Source organism: Manacus candei, unplaced genomic scaffold (assembly GCF_025592945.1).
Source record: "Manacus candei isolate 608988 ecotype Guabito, Panama unplaced genomic scaffold, ASM2559294v1 h1tg000048l, whole genome shotgun sequence".
Taxonomy (NCBI): Eukaryota; Metazoa; Chordata; class Aves; order Passeriformes; family Pipridae; genus Manacus; species Manacus candei.
The window spans coordinates 15167931-15193822 of NW_026138096.1; the positions used below are offsets into that span (position 1 = coordinate 15167931).

Consider the following 25892-nt stretch of genomic DNA (forward strand, 5'->3'; position numbering starts at 1 on the left):
GCAGCTTGAGAGAGCTCTGGCAGCTCCAGAGCACAAACTCCATGAGCACTGTCCAGTTTGGAGACATCCCGGTCCAGCCTCGTCCCACTGGAGCACAGATACCTCCCAGAGGCGGAGGGAGCCGGAGCGCGGGAGTGGGAACAGCTGGAAAACGAGCTGGGAGAAGGCTCAGACTGGGGTTTTATGAGTGTCCAGTTGCTGCAGGAGGGTTTGCACTTCACAGTGAGCAGCTCCCCAGCCTGCCCAGTCGGTGCCAGCTCTTCCCTTTGTAGTAAACGACATCCAGAGGGCTACAAAGCTCCGCCGGATTCTTCCCGTTTTCAGCGGCTTTTCTTCTGTGCTGCTGTTGAGTCCAGCAGGACAAGCTCCACCAGCGCTGTCCCTCTTTTCCTCTTGTCCCCAAAACAGGTGTCCTGTGAAGTGGTTGGGTCCAGTTGGGCTCCCTGGTGCTCCTTTGTAGGGAAGTTCTAAGGGAGGACGTCACCCCTCGGAAAAACGACCTCTCGGCATCTTTGAGGGACAAAGCAACAAATTCCAGGCAGTTTTTCTCCTGGGAGAAGGAGTTTGGCGCTCAGGACACCAGCAGGTGTGAGGCATGGCCAAAATTCCTCATGTTTGGCATTCTTGGCTCTAGGAATAAGTTGCAATCCTCTGAGTGAGCGGAGTAGATTCCTTACAAAGTTGTGGGAGCTGGAGCAGCGACCCTGGAGAGCTCTCTTGGCTCTGCCTGAGAAATGTCTTCCTTAGGTGCCTTCAGCCTCCACCATTTTTTTGGGAATTATGGAAGAGACATCTTGGACACTGGGAAAACCCTCTGTGTTCCAGACAGAGCTTTTTGAGTCTCATGTGAGCCGGAGTGAGAGCACGGAGCCGGCAGGACCCTCTGGCTGATTCCAGGGTTACAGTGTCCTGGGAACCCTCCTGACTGTAGGAATACAGTCATTTCTTTCCCCAAGGAAAGAAAGGGATAGTCAAAGGACACTGAGACCACACAGGATGGAGCAAATCTACAACAGGGACACCTTCCACTAGACCAGGTTGCTCCAACCTGGCCTTGGACACTTCCAGGGATCCAGGGGCAGCCACAGCTTCTCTGCCCAACCTGTGCCAGGGCCTCCCCACCCTCCCAGCCAGGAATTCCTTCCCAATATCCCATCTAACCAGTGGGAAGCCATTCCCTGTGTGCTGTCCCTCCATGCCTTGTCCCCAGTCCCTCTCCAGCTCTCCTGGAGCCCCTTTAGGCCCTGCCAGGGGCTCTCAGCTCTCCCTGGAGCCTTCTCTTCTCCAGAGGAACCCCCCCAGCTCTCCCAGCCTGGCTCCAGAGCAGAGGGGCTCCAGCCCTGGCAGCATCTGCGGGGCCTCCTCTGGTCTTGGTCCAAGAAGTCCGTGTCTTTCTTATCCTGAGGACTCCAGAGCTGGAGATGCAGAACCAACACTTCTGGCAGCAGTAGAGTTTTATCCCATAAGGTGAACAGATCCTTCTTGGAATGTGTGTCCCATGAACACACCCCTCCCACTGTGCTCCGTGTCCTCTGCTGGAGCTGAGCCTTGGTGGATTCCATGTCATGTGTCCCATGTTCCTCAGCCCCAGCTCATCCCTGGACATCAACCCTCAGGCCCATGAGGTGGTTCCTGAATTCCTGAATTCAGGTTCTCTGTAACTGCTGCTGTTTCAGTCGGGAGGGTTTTTCAAACATATCTCTCTCTGCTTGTTTCATGTCTTCACATCAAAACCCATCAAGGTTCAGAGATTCCCGTCCTTGTATCCCAAATTATCCAAAGCCAGAGCAGAGCATCCCTTAATCTGGGCCAACCTGGTGTTGGTGGCATCACAGTTGAACATTTCCATGAAAAACTTGGCTTCTGTGGGTTAAATTTATGTCAGGAATTGTTGAACCCAAAAGTTCTTGCAGAGCAGAGAGAGTTTGGCTGTTTACAGAGGCTGACAGGTCTCCCCCTGCTCCCAGCTCCGGGAACGTGCCCGGTGCGAGATTCAGGAACGAGATTTGGGAAGCTGATGTTTGGTGGACTGGGAAATTTTTTGGACAAGATGAATAAATCCTTTGTTCTTGCAAATGAAAAGGCATTAAAAAAAAACGCCATAAAAAAGATTAGGGGAGATGTCAGGGGCGAAATCAGTCCCGTTGTGGGGGTGGTCCAAGGTCTCGGGTCGTGGTCAGGTCTCAAAAATCAAGGATTTATTTATGTTTTCTGAACATTGGTGCTGCAGCTTTGGCTCAGAAAATCAAGTCATTGCTGAAGGGGATATGCTAAGTCTGAATTTTTAAGTGTGTCCAAATATTGGAATATTAGTTAAAGATCGAAATCTGTAAATATTAGACACGTGAAATTGTGCAGTGTGTTAAACCAGCCAGAGAGAGAATTCCCTGGAATCACAGACTGGTTGATAGACTTGGCTATTTTGGAAAGATTTTGAATAATAGGAATGTTTTTGTAGGGCTGTGGTGTGTGCGTGTGTGTAAGACATGATCTGTTTTTTTCCTTAAAAAAACATATATATTTATGTCATAATTATATTGTTCCTTACCCTACACTTATATTTATACACCCTGCTTCAAATCCCAGCACATTTTTTTTGGTGGGGGGGCTTGGCTTTATTTCCCACAAACTTTCCTGTGGTCCCAGGTTGACCTTCCATGTCCCCGTCACGCCGTTCCTCGATTAGGGATTTGAAATTAGGAACGTGGAAATTATCGGGAATTTTTCCAGCCGTTAATGGCTCGGAACTGGGAGCTCTGCAGAGACAACCCAGCAGATTTTTTTATTTTTTTTTTTGGGAGCGTGTGTGGGCTTAAAAAGTTTTCACAGAAGATCAGAAGCTGTGCAAACTCTGCAGTTGCTTTGAAAGAATTTCTCGGGGGGCAGGAGGAGGGGAGGGAACTCCAGCTTTTTTGGCAATAAACCTTTATCGGGAATATTTCTCCGTGGATCGGGTTCAGCTCGGCGTCCCGAATCCAAGCTGTTTGATCCCGAGTCGGAATTCGCTGGAAAGCTGGGCCTGCTTTGATGGTGAAGGGATGACAGATTCCTCTGGAGGTCGGAACGGGGAGGGCCTGCTGGTGCTTCCCTGTCTGCTCCAGTGATCTCCAGTTTTGCAGTCAGGGATTTGGGAGCCAGAAGCGTTTTTTAAGTGTTTTAACAACTGCAGGCCGATCGGTCTCGACGCCGGCGAGGCAAAACTGTGTCCTGAGGAGGCCACAAACCAGCTGAAATGGGGGTTTGGGAGCTGGTTCGGGAGTTTGGAAGGCCTGGGATGCTCCAAATGGAAAATCAAGGGCCAGGAAGGTGGGATAAAACCGGCATAGATGGGATAAAAGTGCTGCCTCGTGTTTGCAGTTGTCAAATAAAGGGTTATAAAAGGTGAAAGGGATGTTGGTGAGGGCAGTGAGGGCTGTTCCCAGCTCTGTGCCCTCAGTTCAACTCTGAGCAGGGAATCCTGGAATGGTTTGGGTGGGAAGGGACCCTCAGGATTATCCAATTCCACCCCCTGCCATGGGCAGGGACACCTTCCACTAGCTCAGGTTGCTCCAACCTGGCCTTGGACACTTCCAGGGATCCAGGGGCAGCCACAGTTTCTCTGAGAAATTCATTCTAGGACCTCCCCTCCCTCCCAGCCAGGAATTCCTTCCCAATATCCCATCTATCCCTGTGCTTTGTCCATGTGAAGCCATTCCCTGTGTGCTGTCCCTCCAGGCCTTGTCCCCAGTCCCTCTCCAGCTCTCCTGGAGCCCCTTTAGGCCCTGCCAGGGGCTCTCAGCTCTCCCTGGAGCCTTCTCTTGTCCAGGAGAACCCCCCCAGCTCTCCCAACCTTCAGGTGGGTTGTGTTGAACATTCCTGATGAACATGGGAAGGGTCCCACGGGTGATCCCAGCCTTAACCTTTGCTTGGAAACCTTCTTCCTTCCCGGAGAGCCAACCCTACTCATCCAGAAAAGCTGCTGGGATGGAGTGTTTGGTGCAAGGGTGGGAAAGAGAGTGCAGTGAGATGGTTGAGTGGGCTCACAGCACCCCAAAAATTAATTCTCTTTGCTGCCTTGTTCCCAGCAAACCTCCTGCTTCCCTTCCCTGAACTGATGGCTTGGGAATGACAGGTTTTTTTTGGGATCTGGATGTGATGCTGATGATGCAGGATTGGATATTCCCACTTCTGTATCTTCACTTTCTGTCTCTATATCTTTCTTTTTGGGAATAGGAGCCACCTGCTTTAGTGGAAGGTGTCCCTGCCCATGGCAGGGGGGTGGAATGAGGTGATCCTGAAGTTCCTTTCCAACCCAAACCACTCTGCTCCATCATTTCCACTCCCACCGAGAAGCTCTGCGTGACCGAGCCCTGAGTTCCTTTGCATGGAGGAGATTCTTTACCCCCAGTTCCACATTATCCAGGAGTTTCTTTCCCCAAATCCCCCGTTTTCCCTTCCCAACCCATCCCTTTGCCCTCCCTGCTGGCTGAGCCGAGCAGGACCCTCACCCCGGGCGTGAGGTTGGCAAACCTTCCTTCATCCCGAAACTCCTCTTTCTTCACCCCACCTCCTTCCCAGCCCAAAGGCCTCAGAAGCACAATTAAAAATATAGAAAATAAACATGTTTCCAAGGCCTGTCCATTGGGCCCTTTCATCTTTTCTCCCCCTTTTCTTTTTTTTTATTTCCCCACCACATGTCAACAGAACACACCCCTGCTCTCCGGATTTTCGGGGAGAAGGGGACGGTTCCTTCAGCTTTAAGGCCCGGCCAACAAGTTTTAATTCCCTGTTCCCTCCAACATCTCCAAAGGACAAGAGCCTCTTGTATGCAAATTTCCCCCTCTGATCTTTCCTTTCCCTCCCTTCCCTCCCTCCCTCCATCCCAAGCCTTGGAAAAAGCTCTTCCTCGTCCCCGCTCACGACTCTGGCGTGTTGTTGAAAGGTGGTGGAGCCTTTGTGGCGCCTCTTCCCTGAGCACACACACACACACACAAAAAAAAAAGCAAAATAAAATAACAGTTCCAGCTTTATTTTTAAATGAATCAAACTGGAAATCTAAAGAATAAGTTGGGTTTGGTTTGTTTGATCCCCTTTTGTTGCATTAAGGACTCGTGCCGGGACGCCGGGACCGATGTTGGAGCCCCTGGTTAAAATAAATCTGCTGCAGGGGGGTTGGAAATGGGGCAAAATCAGCATTAAAAGGACATTTTCCCGCTTTAAAACCTTGAAAAAATTAAAAAAATTGAGATGAAATCAGATATAATCTCATATAACAATCATATATTAGCAACTTGGTTATTATACCTGAAATCCCTCTGTTGAACCTGCTTGTGTTGGAGTTACTCTCACCTATATTTGATATTTTGGAGTGACATTTATATATTATATAATAATATTTATTCTATAATTTTTTAGACTTGTACTTACCTAAATGTGATTTTTTTAAAATATTTTTTTAGACTTGCACTTACCTAAATGTGATTTTCTTTTTTAAATATTTTTTAGACTTGCACTTACCTAAATGTGATTTTTTTAAAAATATTTTTTTAGACTTGTGCTTACCTAAATGTGATTTTTTTAAAATATTTTTTTAGACTTGCACTTCCCTAAATGTGATTTTTTTTTTAATATTTTTCCAAACTTTTACTTAACTAAATGTGATTTTTTAAATATTTTTTTAGACTTGCACTTACCTAAATGTGATTTTTTTTTAAAATATTTTTTTAGACTTGCACTTACCTAAATGTGATTTTTTTAAAATATTTTTTTAGACTTGCACTTACCTAAATGTGATTTTTTTAAAATATTTTTTTAGACTTGCACTTACCTAAATGTGATTTTCTTTTTTAAATATTTTTTAGACTTGCACTTACCTAAATGTGATTTTTTTAAAAATATTTTTTAGACTTGTGCTTACCTAAATGTGATTTTTTTTAAATATTTTTTTAGACTTGCACTTCCCTAAATGTGATTTTTTTTTTAATATTTTTCCAAACTTTTACTTAACTAAATGTGATTTTTTTAATATTTTTTTAGACTTGCACTTACCTAAATGTGATTTTTTTTTAAAATATTTTTTTAGACTTGCACTTACCTAAATGTGATTATTTCCTTTAATATTTTTTTAGACTTGCACTTACCTAAATGTGATTTTTTTTTTGAAATATTTTTTTAGACTTACACTAACCTAAATGTGATTTTTTTTTAGAATGACATTTATATATTATTTTTTTGAAGAGCTGCACTTACCCAGATGTGATTTTTTTTCCCAAGTGTCATTTATTCCTAATTGATTATTTTTCAGCCTTGTACTTTTACCTATATAGAATTTTTTTTGCAGTTGCACTTTAGATGTGATTTTTTTGGGGGGGAGGTACCACTTTCCTGTACTTATTCCACATATTCCACATATTTCACACCCGTCTCCTGCCGTTTTCCAGGTGCCTGGAGCCCAGGATTTGGTGGATTTCTCCCCAGTTTATCGCTGCCTGCACATCTATTCCGTCCTGGTGAGTGACCCATGGGCTGATTTATTTATATTTATTTATATTTATTTATATTTATTTATATTTATTTATATTTATTTATATTTATTTATATTTATTTATAATTTCTACCTCAAAAGTGCATTCCCTGAAGGAGAAAATAGCCCAGGGATGGATGGATTTGGGTAAAACCCTCCAAGTTCACGCAGAGCTCGGAAATATAAAGGGATATTTCCTCCAATTATCACAAATCCTGAGTTTTTAATGTATATATTTCTTAGTTTCCACCAAGATTTTCACCTTTGCCCACGGTATCTTCTTTATTTAGTGAGAACAGAAGAGTTTTGGGCAGGAATTGGTTGGATTTTATGATTTTTTTTATTTATTTTTCCTCCAAGAATTCACCTTTGTCCACAGTATGTTCATTATTCAATGCAAATAGAGGAGTTCTGGGAAGGAATTGGTTGGATTTTATGATTTTTTAATTTATTTTTCCTCCAAGAATTCACCTTTGTCCACAGTACGTTCATTATTCAATGCAAATAGAGGAGTTCTGGGGAGGAATTGGTTGGATTTTATGATTTTTTGACATATTTTTCCTCCAAGAGTTCTCCTTTGTCCACAGAATCTTCATTATTCCATGCAAATGGAGGAGTTTTGGGCAGGAATTGGTTGGATTTTATGATTTTTGACTTATTTTCTCTCCAAGAATTCATCTTTGTCCACTGTATCTTTTATTATTCCATGCAAGTGGAGGAGTTTGGGGAGAAATTTGTTTGATTTTATGATTTTTGGACGTATTTTTCTTCCAGAAGTTCTTGTTTGGTCACAGAATCTTCATTATTCAGTGAAAATGGAGGAGTTTTGGGCAGGAATTGGTTGGATTTTATGATTTTATGATTCCATGATATAGTTTTCCTCCCAAAATTCCCCTTTGTCCACAGTATCTTCATTTTTCAATGAAATAGAGGAGTTTTGGGGAGTAATTTGTTTGGTTTTATGATATTTTGACATATTTTTCCTCCAAGAATTCATCTTTGGCCACAGAATCTTCATTATTCAGTGAAAATTGAGGAGTTTTGAGGAGGAACTGGTGTGATTTTGTGGTTTTGTGATTCTTTGACACAGTTTTCCTCCAAGAATTCCCCTTTGTCCACTGTATCTTCATTTTTCCATGAAATAGAGGAGTTTTGGGGAGGAATTTGTTTGGTTTTATGATTTTTGACATATTTTTCTGCCAAGAGTTCTTCTTTAGCCACAGTATCTTCATTATTCAGTGCAAATGGAGGAGTTTTGGGGTGTGATTCTGTGATTCCATGATACAGTTTTCCTCCAAAAATTCTCCTTTGTCCACTGTATCTTCATTATTCTGTGCAAATAGAGGAGTTCTGGGGAGGAATTGGTTGGATTTTATGATTTTTTGACTTGTTATTCCTCCAAGACTTCATCTTTGGCCACAGTATATTGATTATTCAGTATAAATGGAGGAGTTTTGGGCAGGAATTGGTTGGATTTTATGATTTTATGATTCCATGATACAGTTTTCCTCCAAAAATTCCCCTTTGTCCACAGTATCTTCATTGTTCCATGCAAGTGGAGGAGTTTTGGGGAGAAATTAGTTTGATTTTATGGTTTTTGATATATTTTTTCTCCAAGAGTTCTTCTTTAGCCACAGTATATTCTTAATTTGTTGGAAATAGAGGAGTTTTGGGCAGGAATTGGTTGGATTTTATAATTTTTGGACATATTTTTCCTCCAAGAGTTCTCCTTTGTCCACAGTATCTTAATTTTTCAATGAAATAGAGGAGTTTTGGGGAGGAATTGGTTGGATTTTATGATTTGTTGACATATTTTTCCTCCAAAAATTCATCTTTGACCACAGTATATTGATTATTCCGTGCAAATGGAGGAGTTTTGGGGCAGGGATTGGTTTGAAATGAACTATTTGCTGCTCTACAAGAACTTTGCTGCCCTTCAAACACCGTTTGCCGGGAGCAGATTTGCTGCCAAATCCAACCAAATCCACCTTTGACTGGAGCACTCCCGCATCCCTGATGGAAAAACGGGATCCAACTGGAACTATTCCGTGTCAGGGCTAATTTTTTGGCTGAAAATTGTCCCCCTGAGCTGTGTCAGTGCTGGAGAACTTTTAGGAGATCTCCTGTGTTTGAGCTGCTCTTTCTCCTGGGCGTTACGAGCATGTAAGGCACTAATTTGTTCATTATTAACTTATCAGGAGCTCAGATAAGCTCCTGATATAAATTAATATCAAATTAAATTGTTTTATTTTTATTATGAAATTAAGTTGTTTTTATTTTATATTAATATTAAATTAAATTATTAAATGAATAATAAAAGCTCCCTTCGGAGCTCACCCTCCGACTTGGAATTCCCAAGGCGCCTCCGGCAGCTCCCAAGCTTTGCATCCACCAACCCAACCAACCTGTGGGGTCTGCATCCATTTTTTTAAGGAGCTTGGGAGCTGTTGGAGGGCTCTTCTCCTGTGGTTGGACATTCCAAAGCCCAGGCAGCACATGAAAGGAACTCTCCTTTCCCATCTTTCCTCCCTTTCCAAGCCAGGCTCGAGAGGGAATTGTTTTTAAGGCCCTTCCAAAGTTTCTCCAGCAGGAATTTTGCTGAAGGAGAAGAATTGTCCTAAAACCCCAGTTATATAAGACCTCTTTCTGTGCCCTCAGCTGTTAATAATTATGCCATTTGGCTCCTTTGCCGGGATATTTTATCGGGATGAAGGAATTGCCCTCCCCGAAATTGCGTCGCCGTGTTTAGGTTGGACAAAACCTTCCTCCTCAGTTCGTTTGCTAATTGGAGATTACAAACTGCTCCAAGGGGTTTCATGGCTTTCCAAGTGTCACTTTATTTGGGAAAACTTCAGGGGAAAATATGGATGATGAGAACAGGATATTAGGGATAATATTGGAGCAGCTCACGGGCCTCGGCGCGGATTTAATGGTGCCTTTGGACCTGGAGGTGGGATGAGGAGGAGGATGGAGGGATTCTGGTGGTGGCTGGAGCAGTTTGGCACATTTCAAATGGGTTTTGTTTCTGCATTTGAGGTTTTTTTTTGTTGTTGTCTTGTTGCTTTGCTTTTTAATCTGAAATATCAGTCGATCCCCCAAAATATATCATGGAAATGCTGCTGTTCCAAGGCAGGTTTAATGGCCAGATCCATGGGATGGATATGGGTGGGATTGTCTTCTGCTGGAGGTGGGAATAGTGCAGGAGACTTGGTGATGGTCTCTCCACAGCTCCCTGACAGGAGAGTGGGGCCTGGTGAGACCAGTCACTTCTCCCAAAAAACGAGGGATGGGATGAGAGGAAACGGCCTCAAGTTGTGCCAGGGGAGGTTTAGGTTGGATACTGGGAAAATTTTTTCCATGGAAAGGGTTGTCCAGCCCTGACACAGCTGCCCAGGGCAGTGGTGGATCTCCATCTCTGGAGGGGTTTAAAATCCCTGTGGATGTGGCACTTGGGGACATGGGTCAGGGGTGGCCTTGGCACTGCTGGAGTTGGACTCAGTCTCTGAGGTCTTTTCCACCAGAAACGATTCTATGGGGAGGTTTAACCTGGAGCAGGGGTTCCATGCCAGCAGGTCAGTGTCCTCTGTCCCCATCCTGAGCTGAGATCACTCAGTCCTCCCATTCCTCCTTCTCTATTTCCACCAAAACCCCTGATAAGGCCAAAAACCCCCAGGCAGAAGCCGTGTTAGTGAGACGGGAGCACCAGAAAAAGGTTCCCGAGGCTCCTGAGAAGAAAACTGCCCTTTTCCTGACCCGTGATCGAATCCTGCCCCGGCTTTCCAGGCCCAACTTGGGCTGAACAATGTCAGGGATCCTGCAAGCATCGAAGGGAAACGGCCACATCAGTGTCAGACGGAAGGATCATAATGTAATAGTTACCAAAAAATCCCAATATTTGTCATTTACAATGGCGTTATCTCGGCGCTCGGCCCGCAGTTAAAAAGGCCCAACGTTGAATAAACATCGGGATATTTATTATTTTTAGTGAAATCGACCTTCCAGTCACCTCGGTTTTATGGCCGCGCTGCTTATAAATTCCCAAAGGATTATTTGAAAAATCCTACTCATATCTGGCAGCCTTATCAGCAGGGCAGGAGTTCACATATTGTACCGGGAGGTCACCCTCCGGTCATGGTCTTCCAGAGGGGGCCAGGCACCTGTAAATCCTTCCTTCAGCAACCAAGGCGAAGTACAATATCAAACAGGCAGGGAGACTTTTCCAGGAAACGCTGAACTTTCTCAGGAAGGGCAGAGGAGGGGGAAAGAAAGTGAAGGAAGGTCGGCCGGGGGTTAATTGAGAGTTGGACCTTGGCGTGGTGGCGGCTCCGGGCAGGACAAGCTCTGCTGGGATTCTTTATGGGACTATTCATCCCGATTCCTTTTCCCTGAGAAACGGGCTGGCGGTGCCTCGAGGAAGAAATGGGCGTAGGGGAGGCTTTGGGTGTCTGGAGATACGAAGCAAAACAGCCCAGGAGTGCAACTGGGGGTTATTTCACTTGGGTTGTCCCTGGGTGCAGCTCCTGCTTTGCTCAGGTGTTTTGGGTTTGTGTCCCTGGAACAAACCAAAACATCCCAAAGTTGGATTTGTGTTATTTCACTTGGGTTCTCTGTGTGTGTAACTCCTGCTTTGCTCAGGTGATTCGGTTTTGTGTCTCTGGAACAAAAGAAACCATCCCAGGAATGTGTATTGTTTCATTTGGGTTCTCTGTGTCTGCAACTTCTACTTTGCTCAGATGATTTGGTTTTATGTCCCTGGAACCAAACAAGACATCCCAGGAGAGGATTTGTGTATTATTTCACTTGGGTTCTGTGTGTGTGCAACTCCTGCTTTGCTCAGATGATTTGGTTTTGTGTCTCTGGAACAAAACAAAACATCCCAGAAATGGATTTGTGTATTGTTTCAGTTGGGTTCTCTCTGTCTTCAACTCCTGCTTTGCTTAGATGATTTGAGATTATGTCCCTACAACTGCCTGGAACAAACCAAAATATCCCAAAAGTGGATTTGTGTGTTATTTCACTTTGATTATCCCTGTGTGCAACTCCTGCTTTGCTGAGGTGACTTGGGTTTATGTTCCTGGAACAAAACAAACCATCCCAGGAATGGATTTGTGTGTTGTTTCAGTTGGGTTCTCTGTGTCTGCAATTCCTGCTTTGCTCAGATGATTTGGGTTTGTGTCCCTACAACTGCCTGGAACAAACCAAAACATCCCCAAAGTGGATTTGTGTGTTATTTCACTTGGGTTATCCCTGTGTGCAACTCCTGCTTTGCTCATATGATTTGGTTTTATGTCCCTGGAACAAACCAAGACGTCCCAGGAGAGGATTTGTGTATTATTTCACTTGGGTTCTCTGTGTGTGTGCAGCTCCTGCTTTGCTCAGATGATTTGGGATTATGTCCCTACAACTGCCTGGAACAAACCAAAGTATCCTAAGAGTGGATTTGTGTATTGTTTCAGTTGGGTTCTCTGTGTCTGCAACTCCTGCTTTGCTCAGATGATTTGGTTTTATGTCCCTGGAACAAAACAAGACATCCCAAAAGTGCATTTGTGTGTTATTTCACTTGGGTTCTGTGTGTGTGCAACTCCTGCTTTACCCAAAGGACTTTAGTTTGTGTCCATACAACTGCCTGGACCAAAACAGAACATCCCAAGAATTGATTTGTGTGTTATTTCTCTTGGGTTATCTGTATCTGCAACTCCTGCATTACTCAGATGATTTGGGTTTATGTCCCTGGAACACACCAAAGTATCCTAATAGTGCTTTTGTGTATTGTTTCAGTTGGGTTCTCCCTGTCTTCAACTTCTGCATTACTCAGATGATTTGGGTTTGTGTCCCTGGAACAAACCAAAACATCCTAAAATTGGATTTGTGTGTTATTTCACTTGGGTTCTCTGTGTCTGCAGCTCCTGCTTTGCTCACATGATTTGGGATTATGTCCCTACAACTTCCTAGAACAAACTAAAATATCCTAAGAGTGGACTTGTGTATTGTTTCAGTTGAGTTCTCCCTGTGTTCACCTCCTGATTTGCTCAGGTGACTTGGGTTTGTGTCTCTGGAAAAAAACAAAACATCCCAGGAATTGATTTGTGTGTTATTTCTCTTGGGTTCTCTGTGTGTGTGCAACTCCTGCATTACTCAGATGATTTGGATTTATGTCTCTGGAACAAAACAAACCATCTCAGGAATGGATTTGTGTGTTGCTTCAGTTGGATTATCCCTGTGTGCAACTCCTGCTTTGCTCAGATGATTTGGGTTTATATCTCTGGAACAAAACAAAACATCCTAAAATTGGATTTGTGTCTTATTTCACTTGGGTTTTCTCTGTGTGCAACTCCTGCTTTGCTCAGATGATTCCATGATTTGGGTTTATGTCCCTGGAACAAAACAAAAGATCCCAGGAATGGATTTTTTTATTGTTTCACTTGGATTCTCTGTGTGGGCAACTCCTGCTTTGCTCAGGTGATTCCATGATTTGGGTTTATGTCCCTGGAGCAAAACAAGACATCCCAGGAGAGGGTTTGTGTGTTATTTCACTTGGGTTCTGTGTGTGTGCAACTCCTGCTTTGCTCAGATGATTCCATGATTTGGGTTTGTGTCCCTAAAACTACCTGGGACAACAAGTGCTCTCCCTGCCCCTGGTTTCTGCCTGCAGCAAATCCCCTCTGAATTGCAGGAAAAAGGGCTTTTCAGATGCCAGGTTGGAACCACTGAACAACCTCAGTGTCTTGGTGGGAATCCTCAATACTGTGCTATCCTTTTCCTAGGAAAATTTGAAAAAGAGGAGCTGGAAAGAGGGATATGGTGATTCTGCAGGTGTCAGGAGCATCACATTGAGGTGGAAGTGTCCAAGGCCAGGTTGGATGGGCCTTGGAGCAACCTTGGCTGGTGGAAGGTGTCCCTGCCCATGGCAGGGGGTGGCACTGGATGAGCTTTAAGGTCCTTCCCAACCCAAATCTGGGAAGCTCTGACAGCTTTAAGTGGGGGGGGGGGGGGACTGGCAGCAAACCCAGGACACATAAATCTTGGGGTCCCTCCTCGGTCAGTTAGATGAGGTCTAGTCTAGTTTTAGCTGATCCTACCCACTAAACCCGGCTTAGTTTCGGCTCAGCAGCCCTGTGCCATTTGAGGACATCCACCTGCAGCGTGGTCGTGCTGCTGGGCTGGTGGTACCAGCCCTGTTTGCTCCCCGAGAGGGGAGTTTGTTGAAAATGGCAATATTTTGATGTAAAGAAGAAACCCGAGCGCCGCAGCGAAAGCGACTCCGCCATCGCCGGCTTTATCTTTTATGTTGGCTTTGACCAAAAGTCTGTGGAACTGCTCCGGTTTTTGCTTTGATGGATCTCCAAAATAAATGAGGAAAGGTGAGGTTTTGGGCCAGATGGTTTATCTGCCGGAGCATCTCAACAGCTGTTTGGGCGCCTTGGATTTCGAGGCCAAGGCGTGGAATTGCTTTTGCTTTTACATAACACGAAATGAAAAGCAAGTTTTGTTGTTTTTTTTTTTTTTTTGTTTCATGTTTCCCGTAAAGCTGCAGCGAGGCAGAAAGCAAAAGAGTGAAGGGAGAGCAGAAAGGAATTAAAAAAAAAAAAAAAAGCCAAAAAATAAAGATAGCGTGGGCTGAACAATGTTCTGTGCAGAGGGTGCTCCCAAAAAGTTGTCTCGGAGGTGATTTAAGTCGCTTAAACTCCTTCTGCAGCCAGTTCTGGTGCCTGTTAAATGCTCTTTTGGGGTTTGCTGTGGCGTGGTGGGTTTTTTTAGCTTTATGCTAATTGGTTACCAATTACTTTGAGGTTCTTAACATGTTCATGAAGACACTGGTATTGGCACTCCCAGCTCTTTGATCCGAGCTACAAAGGGGTCATTTTAGGGTAAAGAACAAGTGTCCAAAAAAAAAAAAAAAGAAAGAAAGAAAGAAAGAAAGAAAAAGAGCAGATTCTGATGTAAATATAGGCTTAAAACTGGAGCTGCTGGAGTATTCCTGGAGAATCCCAGAGCTGGATAATTTAGATAAATAGCAGTTGACAGGGATTTGCTATAAATTTGTTGTATCTCCCCACTGACATTTTTATCTTTACCCCAAACCTCTGTAACCCTGGAGCTGCTTTGATGCACAAAATACATTCAAAAGGTAAAAAAAAAGAGTACAATCAGTAATAAACCACCCCCCACTTTACTAAAAACAGTCAATGCAGAAATATCTTTAGGCTTTTGCACTAAAATAGGGGCAGTGTGGGGGATCTGTGTCCGCTTGGAACGTTTTTCCTGATGTATTTCAGGGAAGAAAACGGGTTTTCTGCCTCTTAGTGAGGAGCCAGCACAGCCTTGGGAGGAGAAACGAGGCTTTCTTTTGGTATATCACTGGAATTGCTACATTCTGGTGCCCAGGGACTCAAGGTGAAGTGCTGGAATCACCCCTTGGATGGCCGAGCCAGATTCCATTTGAGGTGGGAGATGCCGCGAATCCGGCGGCGGCTCCTCGTCGTTCTCCTCCCAACCCTCGACTTAAATCCTCCTCTTTGTTTGGATCCCTCTCAGGAGTGTGCTGGTGGTTGTGTTGCCTCCTTGAATCCTCCTTTTTGTGCCTTTGTGGGGTGAGGATTTGGCAGGAGGGGGGTCCCTCAGCTGCTCGGCCGCGGTGCCTGGGACGCTCCTTCCCCCTTCCCGCCTCTCCAGCATCCCACCAAAAATATTTGTTCTTTGCTGAGGGGGGCAAAACAACCCGAGTTCTCCTTTCATGGGATTAGGGAGGCTCTTACAGGAACCACAGTTCAAACAAGAAGAGCTACCCAGCCCTTGCTTTCAGGTTAAATTGTCCCTTTTTTTTTTTCTCTTTGCAACCCACTGGTTGTTCCTTTTATTTGATACCGAAACACAAACCCCCTCCATGGAAAGTCTGTGGTTCTCTTCTATTTTGGAGCTCAGTGTCCTTGGGAACTTGAAAAGCTTTTTTTTTTTTTAACTTTTTTTAAAGGGGCGTGTGGGGTGTGGGGTGGGGGGAGGTGGAAGTGGAAAAAATTCCCTTTCTGGAAGTCTCTGGGTAACTCCTTGTCCATCTCAGACACTTTGCAGATTGTCCCATCGCCGTGTCCTGGCATATCTCACTGTCTGCTGACTTGGCTGCCCCAGTGGTGCCTGGTGGAGTGAGATAGCTGTAAACACAGCTCTGAGATCATAGGGAAAGGCTGGGGGTGAGACACTTTGTGCACTGCATTGATAAGGACACAGGAAAAGCCATTAGAGCGGGCTGGTGTCAGTGACCTGTGATAACCACCCCGTCCTACGTGCTAATGGAGCCCCGGCCCGGGCTCCGTCTGCGGTGGCGAGAGATTGAACTTTTGTCATTGTCATCTCGCTCTTTTAACCCCCTGACCCTTCTTACCCCGGGAGAAAACCACTTGGCTGCCATCAAAGAAGCAGCAAAGGAATCAGTGTTCGCTCGAAGCCGGCGAGATAGGATCGCAGGCGGCCTCCAGGCTTAAAATGTTCGGCTCGGAAAAACAGGCATGGAAAGGGGGAGGGGGGAAAAAAAAAACCCCAGAAGCCCAGGGAGGTTTTACTACAATGGCCTGGATGCAGACTTCTTGTCACCTGAGGTTGGGAACAGAGCTGAGCTTTCCCAGGATTTACAGAGCTCTGCACAGTCACTGCAAATGTCCTGGTGGTTGACATTTAAGGCTGATTTTATCCCGGCTCGCTCAATCCCTGTTAGCCCTGACCAGGGAAGATGTAATGTGTCTGTTGAGTGTTTTATGGGATTACTCTGTATGGAAGGGAGCTCAGGGGTTTCTGATCCAGCCTCCTGCTGAATTGGCTTTAGACTGAATGTAGGTTTAGGTGGGATATTGGGAAGGAATTCTTCCCTGTGAGGGTGGGGAGGCACTGGAATGGATTTTTCCAGAGAAGCTGTGGCTGCCCCTGGATCCCTGCAAGTATCCAAGGCCAGGTTGGATGTGGCTTGGAGCAACCTGGGCTAATAGAAGGTGTCCCTGCCCATGGCAGGGGGATGGAATGAGATGGGCTTTAATGTCCCTTGCAATCCAACCATTCTGGGATTCCATGGAAGCAGGGGGCAGTTCTGGGATCAGACCAGGACCTGGTGTTGAAAAGCTTCAAGGACCAAGACTGTAAAACCTCCCAGGGCAGCTCATCCTGCTCTCTGCCCTCCTGGCAGGTGTGAAAGGTGCTTGTCAGGTCCCCTTGGAGCAATTCCTGCTCCAGACTGAACCAGCTCCATCAGCCCCAGCTTGGCCGCCTTGGTGGCCTCCGGTGAACTCGCTCCGGTTTGTCGGTGTCTCTCCTGAATTTGGGAGGCCCCAAATTGGATGCAGGGTAGGGATGCAGCCCTGAGGAGCGCTGGGGAGAGGGGGATAATCGCTGCCCTGCATCTGCTGGCTCTGCTCCTGCTCACACAGCCCGGGAGGCTGCCAGGGCAGGCGGTTGGCGTGGGCTCAGCTCCTCCCTGCCAAGGCTCTTGGTCCTTCTCCACGGAGCTGCTCCCCGGGCAGCCCGTCCCCACTCGGGGTTGGGAAGAGGTTCTTCCTTCCCAGGTGCAAGACTTGGCTTTTCTCCTTAGTTTGTTTTCATCAGGATCCCGTCAGACTGTTGGAACCCTCTGGGTGGTTGCCCTGCCCCTGAGTGTGTCCCCTGTGCTGAGGCCACACCTCAAATCCCGGGGGCAGTTTTGGGTCCCTCACAATAAGACGGACATGGAGGGGCTGGAGCGTGTCCAGGGAAGGGAACGGAGCTGGGGAAGGGGCTGGAGCAGCAGGAGCAGCTGAGGGAGCTGGGGGGGCTCAGCCTGGAGAAAAGGAGGCTCAGGGGGGACCTTCTGACTCTGCAACTCTCTGACAGGAGGGGGAGCCAGGGGGAAGTCAGGTTCTTTTCCCAAAAAAACAAGCAGCAGGACAAGAGGAAACAGCCTCAGGTTGCACCAGGAGAAATTTAGGTTGGATATTGGGAAAAATTCCTCCTGGAAAGGTTTTTCCATCCCTGGCACAGCTGCCCAGGGCTGGAGTCCCATCCCTGGGGGGATTTAAAATCCCTGTGGATGTGGCCCTTGGGGACAGGGGTCAGTGGTGACCTTGGCAGTGCGGGGGGGATGGTTGAACTCGATGATCTTCAGGGTCTTTTCCAGCCTTAAGGATTCCATGAGTCTGTGGTTTTCCCCCTGGTTTGGTGTCACCAGCAGAGCCCATGAGAAGCTCTGTGGCCTCCTCTGAGCCACTGATCCAGATGTTAAACAGGACACGTCCCAGGACAGACCCCCTTGTGGTTCCCACTTGTTCCCAGCTCCTTTTAGGGTACAACTCGTTAATTCCAACCCTCTGGACCTGACCACCCCACTAATTATTTACCCATCCAGCTGATCCCTCATCCAGAGATGAGACATCCAGATTTAGCAACAGGAATACTGTGGAAAAGCCTGTTAAATCCTGGCTGAAGTCTGTGCCACCTGATGCTTTTCCTTCATCCATAAATCCTGTTGTGCCATCAGATCTGGGCAAATTGTCTCGAGTCGTGCTGGTTGTCTCCAATCCCCTTCTCCTCCATTTTCCTGGGAATGTGTCCCAGGAGGACTCAGTTCATGACTTCCCAGGGGCTGGAGTGAGGATGGAAGGGCTGTAGTTCCTCAGGTCATTTTTTTCAGCCTTTGTTGCAACATTGACCTTTTCCCACTTATTTTTTGTGTCATTTTTTTTTTTAATGGAATTTTAACTCCCGTGGGGCTGTTGGATCTGTGGGTCTCCCCAGATCATCAGGACTGGGTTTGCTGGGAGATGTTCACCCTGTGTGGTGCAGAACAGGGGGCAGCTGGAGGACCCGGAATTCCAGCGCCACTGTTTGTGTGGGAAGGCTCTTCCCAAGATTTGCTCCATTTCTGGGTGCTGAGGCTTGGGAAGGTCCTGGGAATGTTTGGAAAACGCCTCAGCTACCCCACAGAACTTCGGGGTGGGGTCCAGAAGTGGTGATATCTCAAAAATAACAAGTGATAGAGGTGGAAGTGAGCGGATCTGAGAGGAATTTCCCTGAAGAGTTTGGAGTTTTCCCGAGGTAAAACTGAGTTTATCAGAAAGGGGAATTTCCAACAAGCATTCCCAGCATTCCCACTCTTTTCCTCATCCTCTGCTTATGGATTCATGAGAGAATCATGGAATGGTTTGAGTTGGAAGGGGCCTTAAAGGTCATCTAATTCCACCTAATTAGAGACACCTAATTAAGAGTGACACAGACTCAGGGAGGACTTTGGTCCAAACCTCCAATAAATTGGCTAAATTTGAAGTTCTATTTGGGATTTCAGGGCCATATCCAGTTAAATTTTGAGCATTTCAAGGGTTGGAGACTGTCCAGCCTCTCTGGGTCCCTACTCCAGTGTTTGACCTCCCATGCTGTAATTTTTTTCCCCCGTTTTATTAATTTGAATTTCTCTTTTTTGCATTATTTCTCTCGTTTTTCTTTTTGGTGGCCTTGAACGTGTAGCAAACCAGCAACTCTTTCACATCCCACTTTTAAACCCCATTCTATCACAACTGCCACGGGGCTGATGCTGATATTCAATGTTTAGGACTTATTTTTGCACCTAAAAATGAAGAAATTTGTATTAAATTTAAATTAAATGGCCCTTAGTGCTGGTTCGTAGTGACATTTAAAAGATATTGGAGTATAAAACTAGTCCCAGATTTGACCCTGGTGAAGCAGTTCCAGTTTTTCCTGATTATCCCCAGAACTGGAAGGAGAGGAACCCTCTTAGAAGTGAAGAGTCTTGGCCTTAGAGGGATTATCTCCGGGCTCCAGCTGTGGAAATCATGGAAAAATAAAAGGGAGAAGATATGGATGGAAGGGAAGTTGTGAGAATATTCTGTCCCTGTCTTACCTTGTGTTGTCACCCTGGGCTTTAAAGTGGAGGACATGTAAGAGGGGGACTCTAAGAGTGCAGGAACAAGAGGTTTTGGAATCACAGAATCATGGAATTGTTGAGGTTGGAAAAGACCTTTAAGATCATTGAGTCCAGCACTGCCAAGGCCACCACTGACTCATGTCCCCAAGTGCCACATCCACAGGGATTCGAAATCCCTCCAGGGATGGGGATCCACCCCTGCCCTGGGCAGCTGTGCCAGAGATGGAAAAACCTTTCCAGGAGGAATTTTTCCCCAATATCCAACCTAAACTTCTCCTGGTGCAACTTGAGGCTGTTTCCTCTTGTCCTGCTGCTTGGTTTTTTGGGAAAAGAACCTGACCCCCTCCTGGCTCCCCCCTCCTGTCAGGGAGTTGCAGAGCCAGAAGGTCCCCCCTGAGCCTCCTTTTCTCCAGGCTGAGCACCCCTCCCGAAGATCCACAAGCTCTCTGTAGGAAACTGTGTTAGATCCCAAAATCTCTGTATTTTATGGATGAATTACCCCGTGGGAATCATCACTTGCTGACCAGAAACTCCACATTCAATTTTATTTTCTGGGAGTGTGTTTGTTGGGGGGGAGGAGGGGGCTGGAAAATCCCAACCCACCACGTTTTCCCCATCCCCGAGAGCGGGTTGGTGCCCAGCTGCCGGTTCCTGTTTTCCTGTAGGTTGTTTCTCATCCTAAAGGCCTATAAGCACTGGAAGCTGGGAAATGATTTCCATCCTGTTTTCCATAAATCCCTTCTTTTACGAAGGGGTCTCGAGTCGAGGCTGGACATTAATTCTCGACGTGTTTACAAATATTTTGCTCAGGAAAAGGCCGAGCAAACGTCCAGGACGGGCTTCTGACGCATATTCCCCCCTGTTTCAGTCCTTTGTTCAGGAAAATGTGGAAACGGGGCAGTTGTTGCACAGGGAACAAACGCTGCCCTCGCATTCCAGGAGCCTCTCGCTGCCGCGGCGGAGCGGTGGGAGGATGAGAAGCTCCCAAAATCCACAAGAAAAAAAAAAAAAGGTGGTTTCAGGGTCGTATTTTATGGGAGGTGAGGGAAAATAATCGCTGTGCACAAAGGCAGGGGTGTGTGCAACACGTTCCCAAGGGGAGTTTTGCCCTCAGAGGGGTTTTTCCTTGGCTCTGCTCTCCTGGATCCCTCGGCATGAGGGGTTTGGCTGCGGAGAAAGGTGTCTCGTCTCTGTTATGGTTTGGAGCTGGGGGTCTGGGTGGCTTATGATCTCCTAGTTTCTCCTTCTTGTGGAAGCTTAATTGTCTCCTCACAGACACCCAGCAAGCCACAAGAGCTGTTTTGGGGAGCAGGGGTTTGTCTTTTTTGCCTTTAAATCTTCTTTCCTGACTTTACAAACCTCCGGCTTTGCCTTGCCCCGGCCGTGGCTGTTGCGTGGCGTTGGAACGCCGTGAAATCCTTCAGGATAAAAACTTGTTAGGAGAAAACAGAGCCTGAAAAGCTGCTCCTGTTCCAGCTTGTAATGGTTTAAAATATTAACCAAAGGACATGGGTGGATCTGTGTGGCAAACTCTGCGTTTAGTGGATGCCACAGGATGTGTTTTCTACTGGTGCTGGATGGGAAGGTTCATCATGTTTTTGTCTGTAGACTCTGGAGGTGTTCCAGGCCAGGGAGAAACCTGGGCTAGTGGAAGATGACCCTACCCATGGCAGGGGGTGGAACTGGGTGATCTTCAAGGTTCCTTCCAACCCAACCATTCCATGATTACACGGGTGCACGTTATATTTTGTTGCTCCCTAGAGAAGGTGGTGTTATCTCCTTCTCCACAGAATCACAGGCAAAGGTTGGAAGGAACCTCTGGAGCTCACCTTGTCCAGCTCCCCAGAGAGCAGGCTCAGCTCCAGGGGGGTTGTTCAGGTCTGTGTCCAGGTGGGATGGAGCTCCCCAGGTTCTCTGGGCAGCCTGTTCCAGTGTTGGATCACCCTCACGGTGAGAAGGTGTTCCATGGAAATTCCCGTGTTTCAGTTTGTCCTGTTACCAGGCACCACTGAGAGGAGTCTGCCTCTGCCTTCTTGGTTTCCCCCAGTGAGTGTTTGAACACATTGAGAAGGTCCCTCAGGGCCTTCTCTCCTCCAGGCCAAGCAGCCTCAGATCCTCCTGCCATATACCATGTTCTCCCATCCCTGAATCCCTGAATATCCTTGTTACCCTCCTCTGGGCATTGCCTGTTGTGGTGGTGACCCCAGACCCAGATCCAGCTGTGTCTCACCAGGGCTGAGCAGAAGGAAAGGATCCCCTCCCTCATCCTGCTCATGGTGTCTCCCACAACCCTCAGGTGTTTTCCTGCTTTCCCAGGCCATTCCTCCCCAGGGGCAGAATTTGGCATTCCTTGAACTTCATGAGGCTCCCATTTCTCCCTCCTGCCCAGGTCCCTCGGAATGGCAGAACCATCAGGTGTGGGGGGACCACATGGGAACCGTTTCTCCCCGTGGCCTGCACTGGGTTGGTTTCCCCTTGGCACAGCTCTGGGTCACAGAAATCTTCCCAATGGGACATCTCTTCCCACTGGGACAGATCTTTGTATCCCTTGACTTGCCCTTGGTGTCTCTTGGCTTCCCCTTGGCACAGCTCTTCCCAACTCTACCCTCAGTGAATTCATGGACGATGGCAAGTGTGGTGGGAGTGTTGACCTGCTGGAGGAACCTGGATTGATGGGCTGGAACCAAGGGTGGGAGGTTCAAAGTGCAGGACCAAGTTCCAAGCCCTACACTGTGGCCACAACAACCCCATGAAGGCTCCAGGCAGGGGCAGAGTGGCCGGGAAGCCGCCTGGTGGGAAAGGCCCTGGGAATGCCAGTGACAGCAGCCTCGAGCTGTGCCAGGGGAGGTTTAGTTGGACATGGGGAGGAATTTTGTCACTGAAAGGATGCTGAAACATCGGACCAGGTTTCCCAGGGCAGAGGTGGAGCCCCATCCCTGGAGGTGTTTAAGGACTGGCCGCAGCGCTCGGCACTCTGCTCTTGTTGCCCGGGGGCCGTTTGGCCACAGGACGAACTCCGTGATCTCAGAGGTCTCTTCCCACCTATTTCTTCCGTTGAGTCTTCGATCTCTTGTGCCCCTCGGCCTCCTGCTCCTCCTGGGGCGGGTTTGGGAAGTTGGCCTCCAGCCACATCAGCACGCGCTGCTGGCTCGTCATGCGGCCCAGCTGCCGCAGCCCGGCCTCGGTCAGCGGGGCCCCCGTCACCCACGTCGAGGAGTCCTCGCTGGCCTCCGAGGGGGCCCCCTGGCTCTGTGCCCTTGAGGCCGTGCCCTGCTCCCTGTGGGGCTGCTGGGGGGTGTCCCTGCTCCTGCTGGCCGGCCCGGGCTGGTGGCTGGTGGTGGCCCCGGGCGGGGAGCGGGTGGCCCGTGCCGGGCTGACGGGCTCGCTGGAGGAGTCGTCCCCTGGCACCCTGGAGCGGGGCACGAACGGGCTCTGCCAGGGGGACAGAGCAGAGAGGATGAGTGGCCGTGGGCCTCGTTCCCACCTCGCTGTCAGCAGCTCCTGGGATCGGGATTGGGGTTGGGATTGGGAAGATGTTCGGTCCTGTCTCCCTGCATCTTTGTGGTGGCTCCCAGTGGCCCCAGAGCTCTGTGGGCTGGGCAGCCATGGCAGCCTCATCCCATGGAGGGGCGAGGTCTGGCCCTAACTGCCCCGTGTCCCACCTCTGGTTCCCTGTGTCCCACTTGTAGTTCCATCTGTCCCAGTGTTGTTCCCTGTGTCCCACCTGTGGTGCCTTGTGTCCCATCTGCATTTCCCTGTATCCCACCTGAGGTTCCCAGTGTCCCATCTGCATTTCCCTGTATCCCACCCGAGGTTCCCAATGTCCTATCTGCAGTTCCCTGTGTCCCACATTTGGTTCCCCATGTCTCACCTTTGTCTGCTGTGTCCCACCTGTGGTTCCCTGTGTCCCACCCCTCTGGCTTCTTGTGTCCCACTTGTAGTTCCCTGTGTCCCACCTGTGGTTCCCTGTGTCCCACCCATGGGCAGGAGGAGTAGTGGGATGAAGGCACAGCTCAAGCCCATCCCCCTCCCCATCCCAGCTCCGTTTGTCCCCATCTCAGCTCCCTGTGTCCCCATCCCATCTCCCTGTGTCCCCATTCCAGCTCCCTGTGTCCCCATCCCAGCTCCCTGTGTCCCCATCCCATCTCCCTATGTCCTCATCCCATCTCCCTGTTTCCTCATCCCATCTCCCTATGTACTCATCCCATCTCCCTGTTTCCTCATCTCAGCTCCGTGTATCCCCATCCCATCTCCCTGTGTCCCCATCCCATCTCCCTGTGTCCCCATCCCATCTCCGTGTATCCCCATCCCATCTCCCTGTGTCCCCATCCCATCTCCGTGTATCCCCATCCCATCTCCCTGTGTCCCCATCCCATCTCCGTGTATCCCCATCCCATCTCCCTGTGTCCCCATCCCAGCTCTGTGTCCCCATCCCATCTCCCTGTGTCTGTATCCCAGCTCTTTGTGTCCCCATCCCAGCTCTTTGTGTCTCCATCCCATCTCCCTGTGTCTCCATCCCATCTCCCTGTGTCCTCATCCTAGCTCCGTGTGTTCCCATCTCATCCCAGCTCTGTGAACCCTTCCCATCTCCCTGTGTTCCCATCCCATCTCCCTGTGTCCCCATCCCAGCTCTTTGTGTCCCCATCCTATCTCCCTGTGTCCCCATCCCATCTCCATAGACTCCCATCCCATCTCCCTGTGTCCCCATCCCAGCTCCCTGTGTCCCCATCCCATCCCATCCCGTCCCATCCCTCACCTCGCGCCGTCTCCTCTGGTTTGCCTTCACTTTGCTGGAAGTGCCGGGATTCGCCCTCTCCGCCATTCCCGTTGTCCTGAGCCACAGAGGGATCTTGGGAGCTGCTGCCTCCTGGGGGGAAAGGGGGGGCTCCCCTGGGAGCGGCACTCCCGGGATCTGTGCCCCCAGAACCCCCTGGGGTCACCCCCGTGTCACAAAGGGACATCCCAGCACTCATGGAAACCATGGAACCATCCAGAGCCAGCTGGAACTGGTTGGAGCTGGTTGGAACTGGTTGGAAGTGGCTCGTGGGGCAGCCCCCTGCTCTCCCTTCCCAGCCCCATCCAGCCCAAGCCTCCCCATTTCCCTCCCTGATGCCAGTGGAGACCCTCACTCCGGGCTCTGGCTGCCTCTGGATCCCTCTGGATCATGACTGACTTTGCTCTGGGCCTTTATTTTTCTCCCAGCCTTGAAATCTCTTTAAAAGATGTCATAAATGCTTAGTTTGGGGATTTTTTGGATGGTTTTGCTCTTCTTCCTCGGGGAGGGACGTGCTAGGGGGAACGTTGTGCCAGTGGGTGCTGGGGAGGGGGGTCTCATGTGGGTTTATCCTGTCTCATCCAACTCCTGGGAGTAGGGAAGGGTCTCAAAATCATGTGTTTTATGGGATTTAGAGCAGCAAAGACTTGGCAAGTCAGAGCAGTTCAGGGTAAGAATGTGGAGTGAGATACTGGGAAGAAATCGGGGTCTCGGGGGTCTTTTCCAACCTAAATGATGCCGTGGATCTGTGACCCAAAGGGACCTCCCCAAAAACACATGGCTGTCCAGGATTTGGGTGGCAGGGAATGCCAGAGCCTGTCCTGGGCACTGGGGGGTGGCAGAGGTGACACCGGTGTGAGGTGACACCAGGTGGGTGATCTGCTCAGCCTGGGGGTGGAGCTGGAAGAGAAGGGAGGTGGGTTAAGGAACATCAGGGAGTGTGAGAGAGAATCATGGAATCATGGAATGGTTTGAGTTGGGAGGGACCTTAAAGCTCATCCAGTGCCACCCCCTGCCATGGGCAGGGACACCTTCCACTAGCCCAGGTTGCTCCAAACTGGCCTTGGACACTTCCAGGGATCCAGGGGCAGCCACAGCTTCTCTGCCCAACCTGTGCCAGGGCCTTCCCACCCTCACAGCCAGCAATTCCTTCCCAATATCCCATCTGTCCCTGTACTTTGTCCATGTGAAGCCATTCCCTGTGTGCTGTCCCTCCCTGCCTTGTCTCCAGTCCCTCTCCAGCTCTCCTGGAGCCCCTTCAGGCCCTGCCAGGGGCTCTCAGCTCTCCCTGGAGCCTTCTCTTCTCCAGGGGAAACCCCCTCAGCTCTCCCAGCCTGGCTCCAGAGCAGAGGGGCTCCAGCCCTGGCAGCATCTCTGGGGCCTCCTCTGGACTCTCTCCAGCAGCTCCACGTCCTTGTGCTGTTGTTCCCAGGGCTGGAGCAGCTCTGCAGGGGGGTCTGAGCGGAGACAGGGGCAGAGGGGTAGAATCCCCCCCTGCCCTGCTGCCCACACTGGGGGATCAGCCCAGGGCACGGGGGGTCTGGGCTGGGGCATCTCCAGCCTCTCTCCCACCAACACCCCCAAATTCTCCCCAGGGCTTCTTTCCATCCCTTCTCCCTCAGCCTGGATTTGTACTGGGATTTCCCTGATCCAGGTGCCAGACCTTGCTCTTGGCATTTTTGAACATCACGAGGTTCCCACAGTCCCACCTCTCCAGCCTA

General features: G+C 48.6%; 1 protein-coding gene across 6 annotated transcripts in view; it reads left to right on the forward strand.

Annotated features, from left to right (window-relative positions):
• The window catches only part of EXOC6B (exocyst complex component 6B), a 329969-nt gene that overhangs the window by 152172 nt on the left and 151905 nt on the right, over window positions 1-25892 (forward strand). For all 6 annotated transcript variants that reach the window (XM_051798180.1, XM_051798176.1, XM_051798177.1 and 3 more), the window contains one exon: window positions 6420-6488. In XM_051798180.1, the coding sequence (XP_051654140.1) occupies window positions 6420-6488 (69 nt within the window). The remainder of the gene's footprint in view (window positions 1-6419; window positions 6489-25892) is intronic.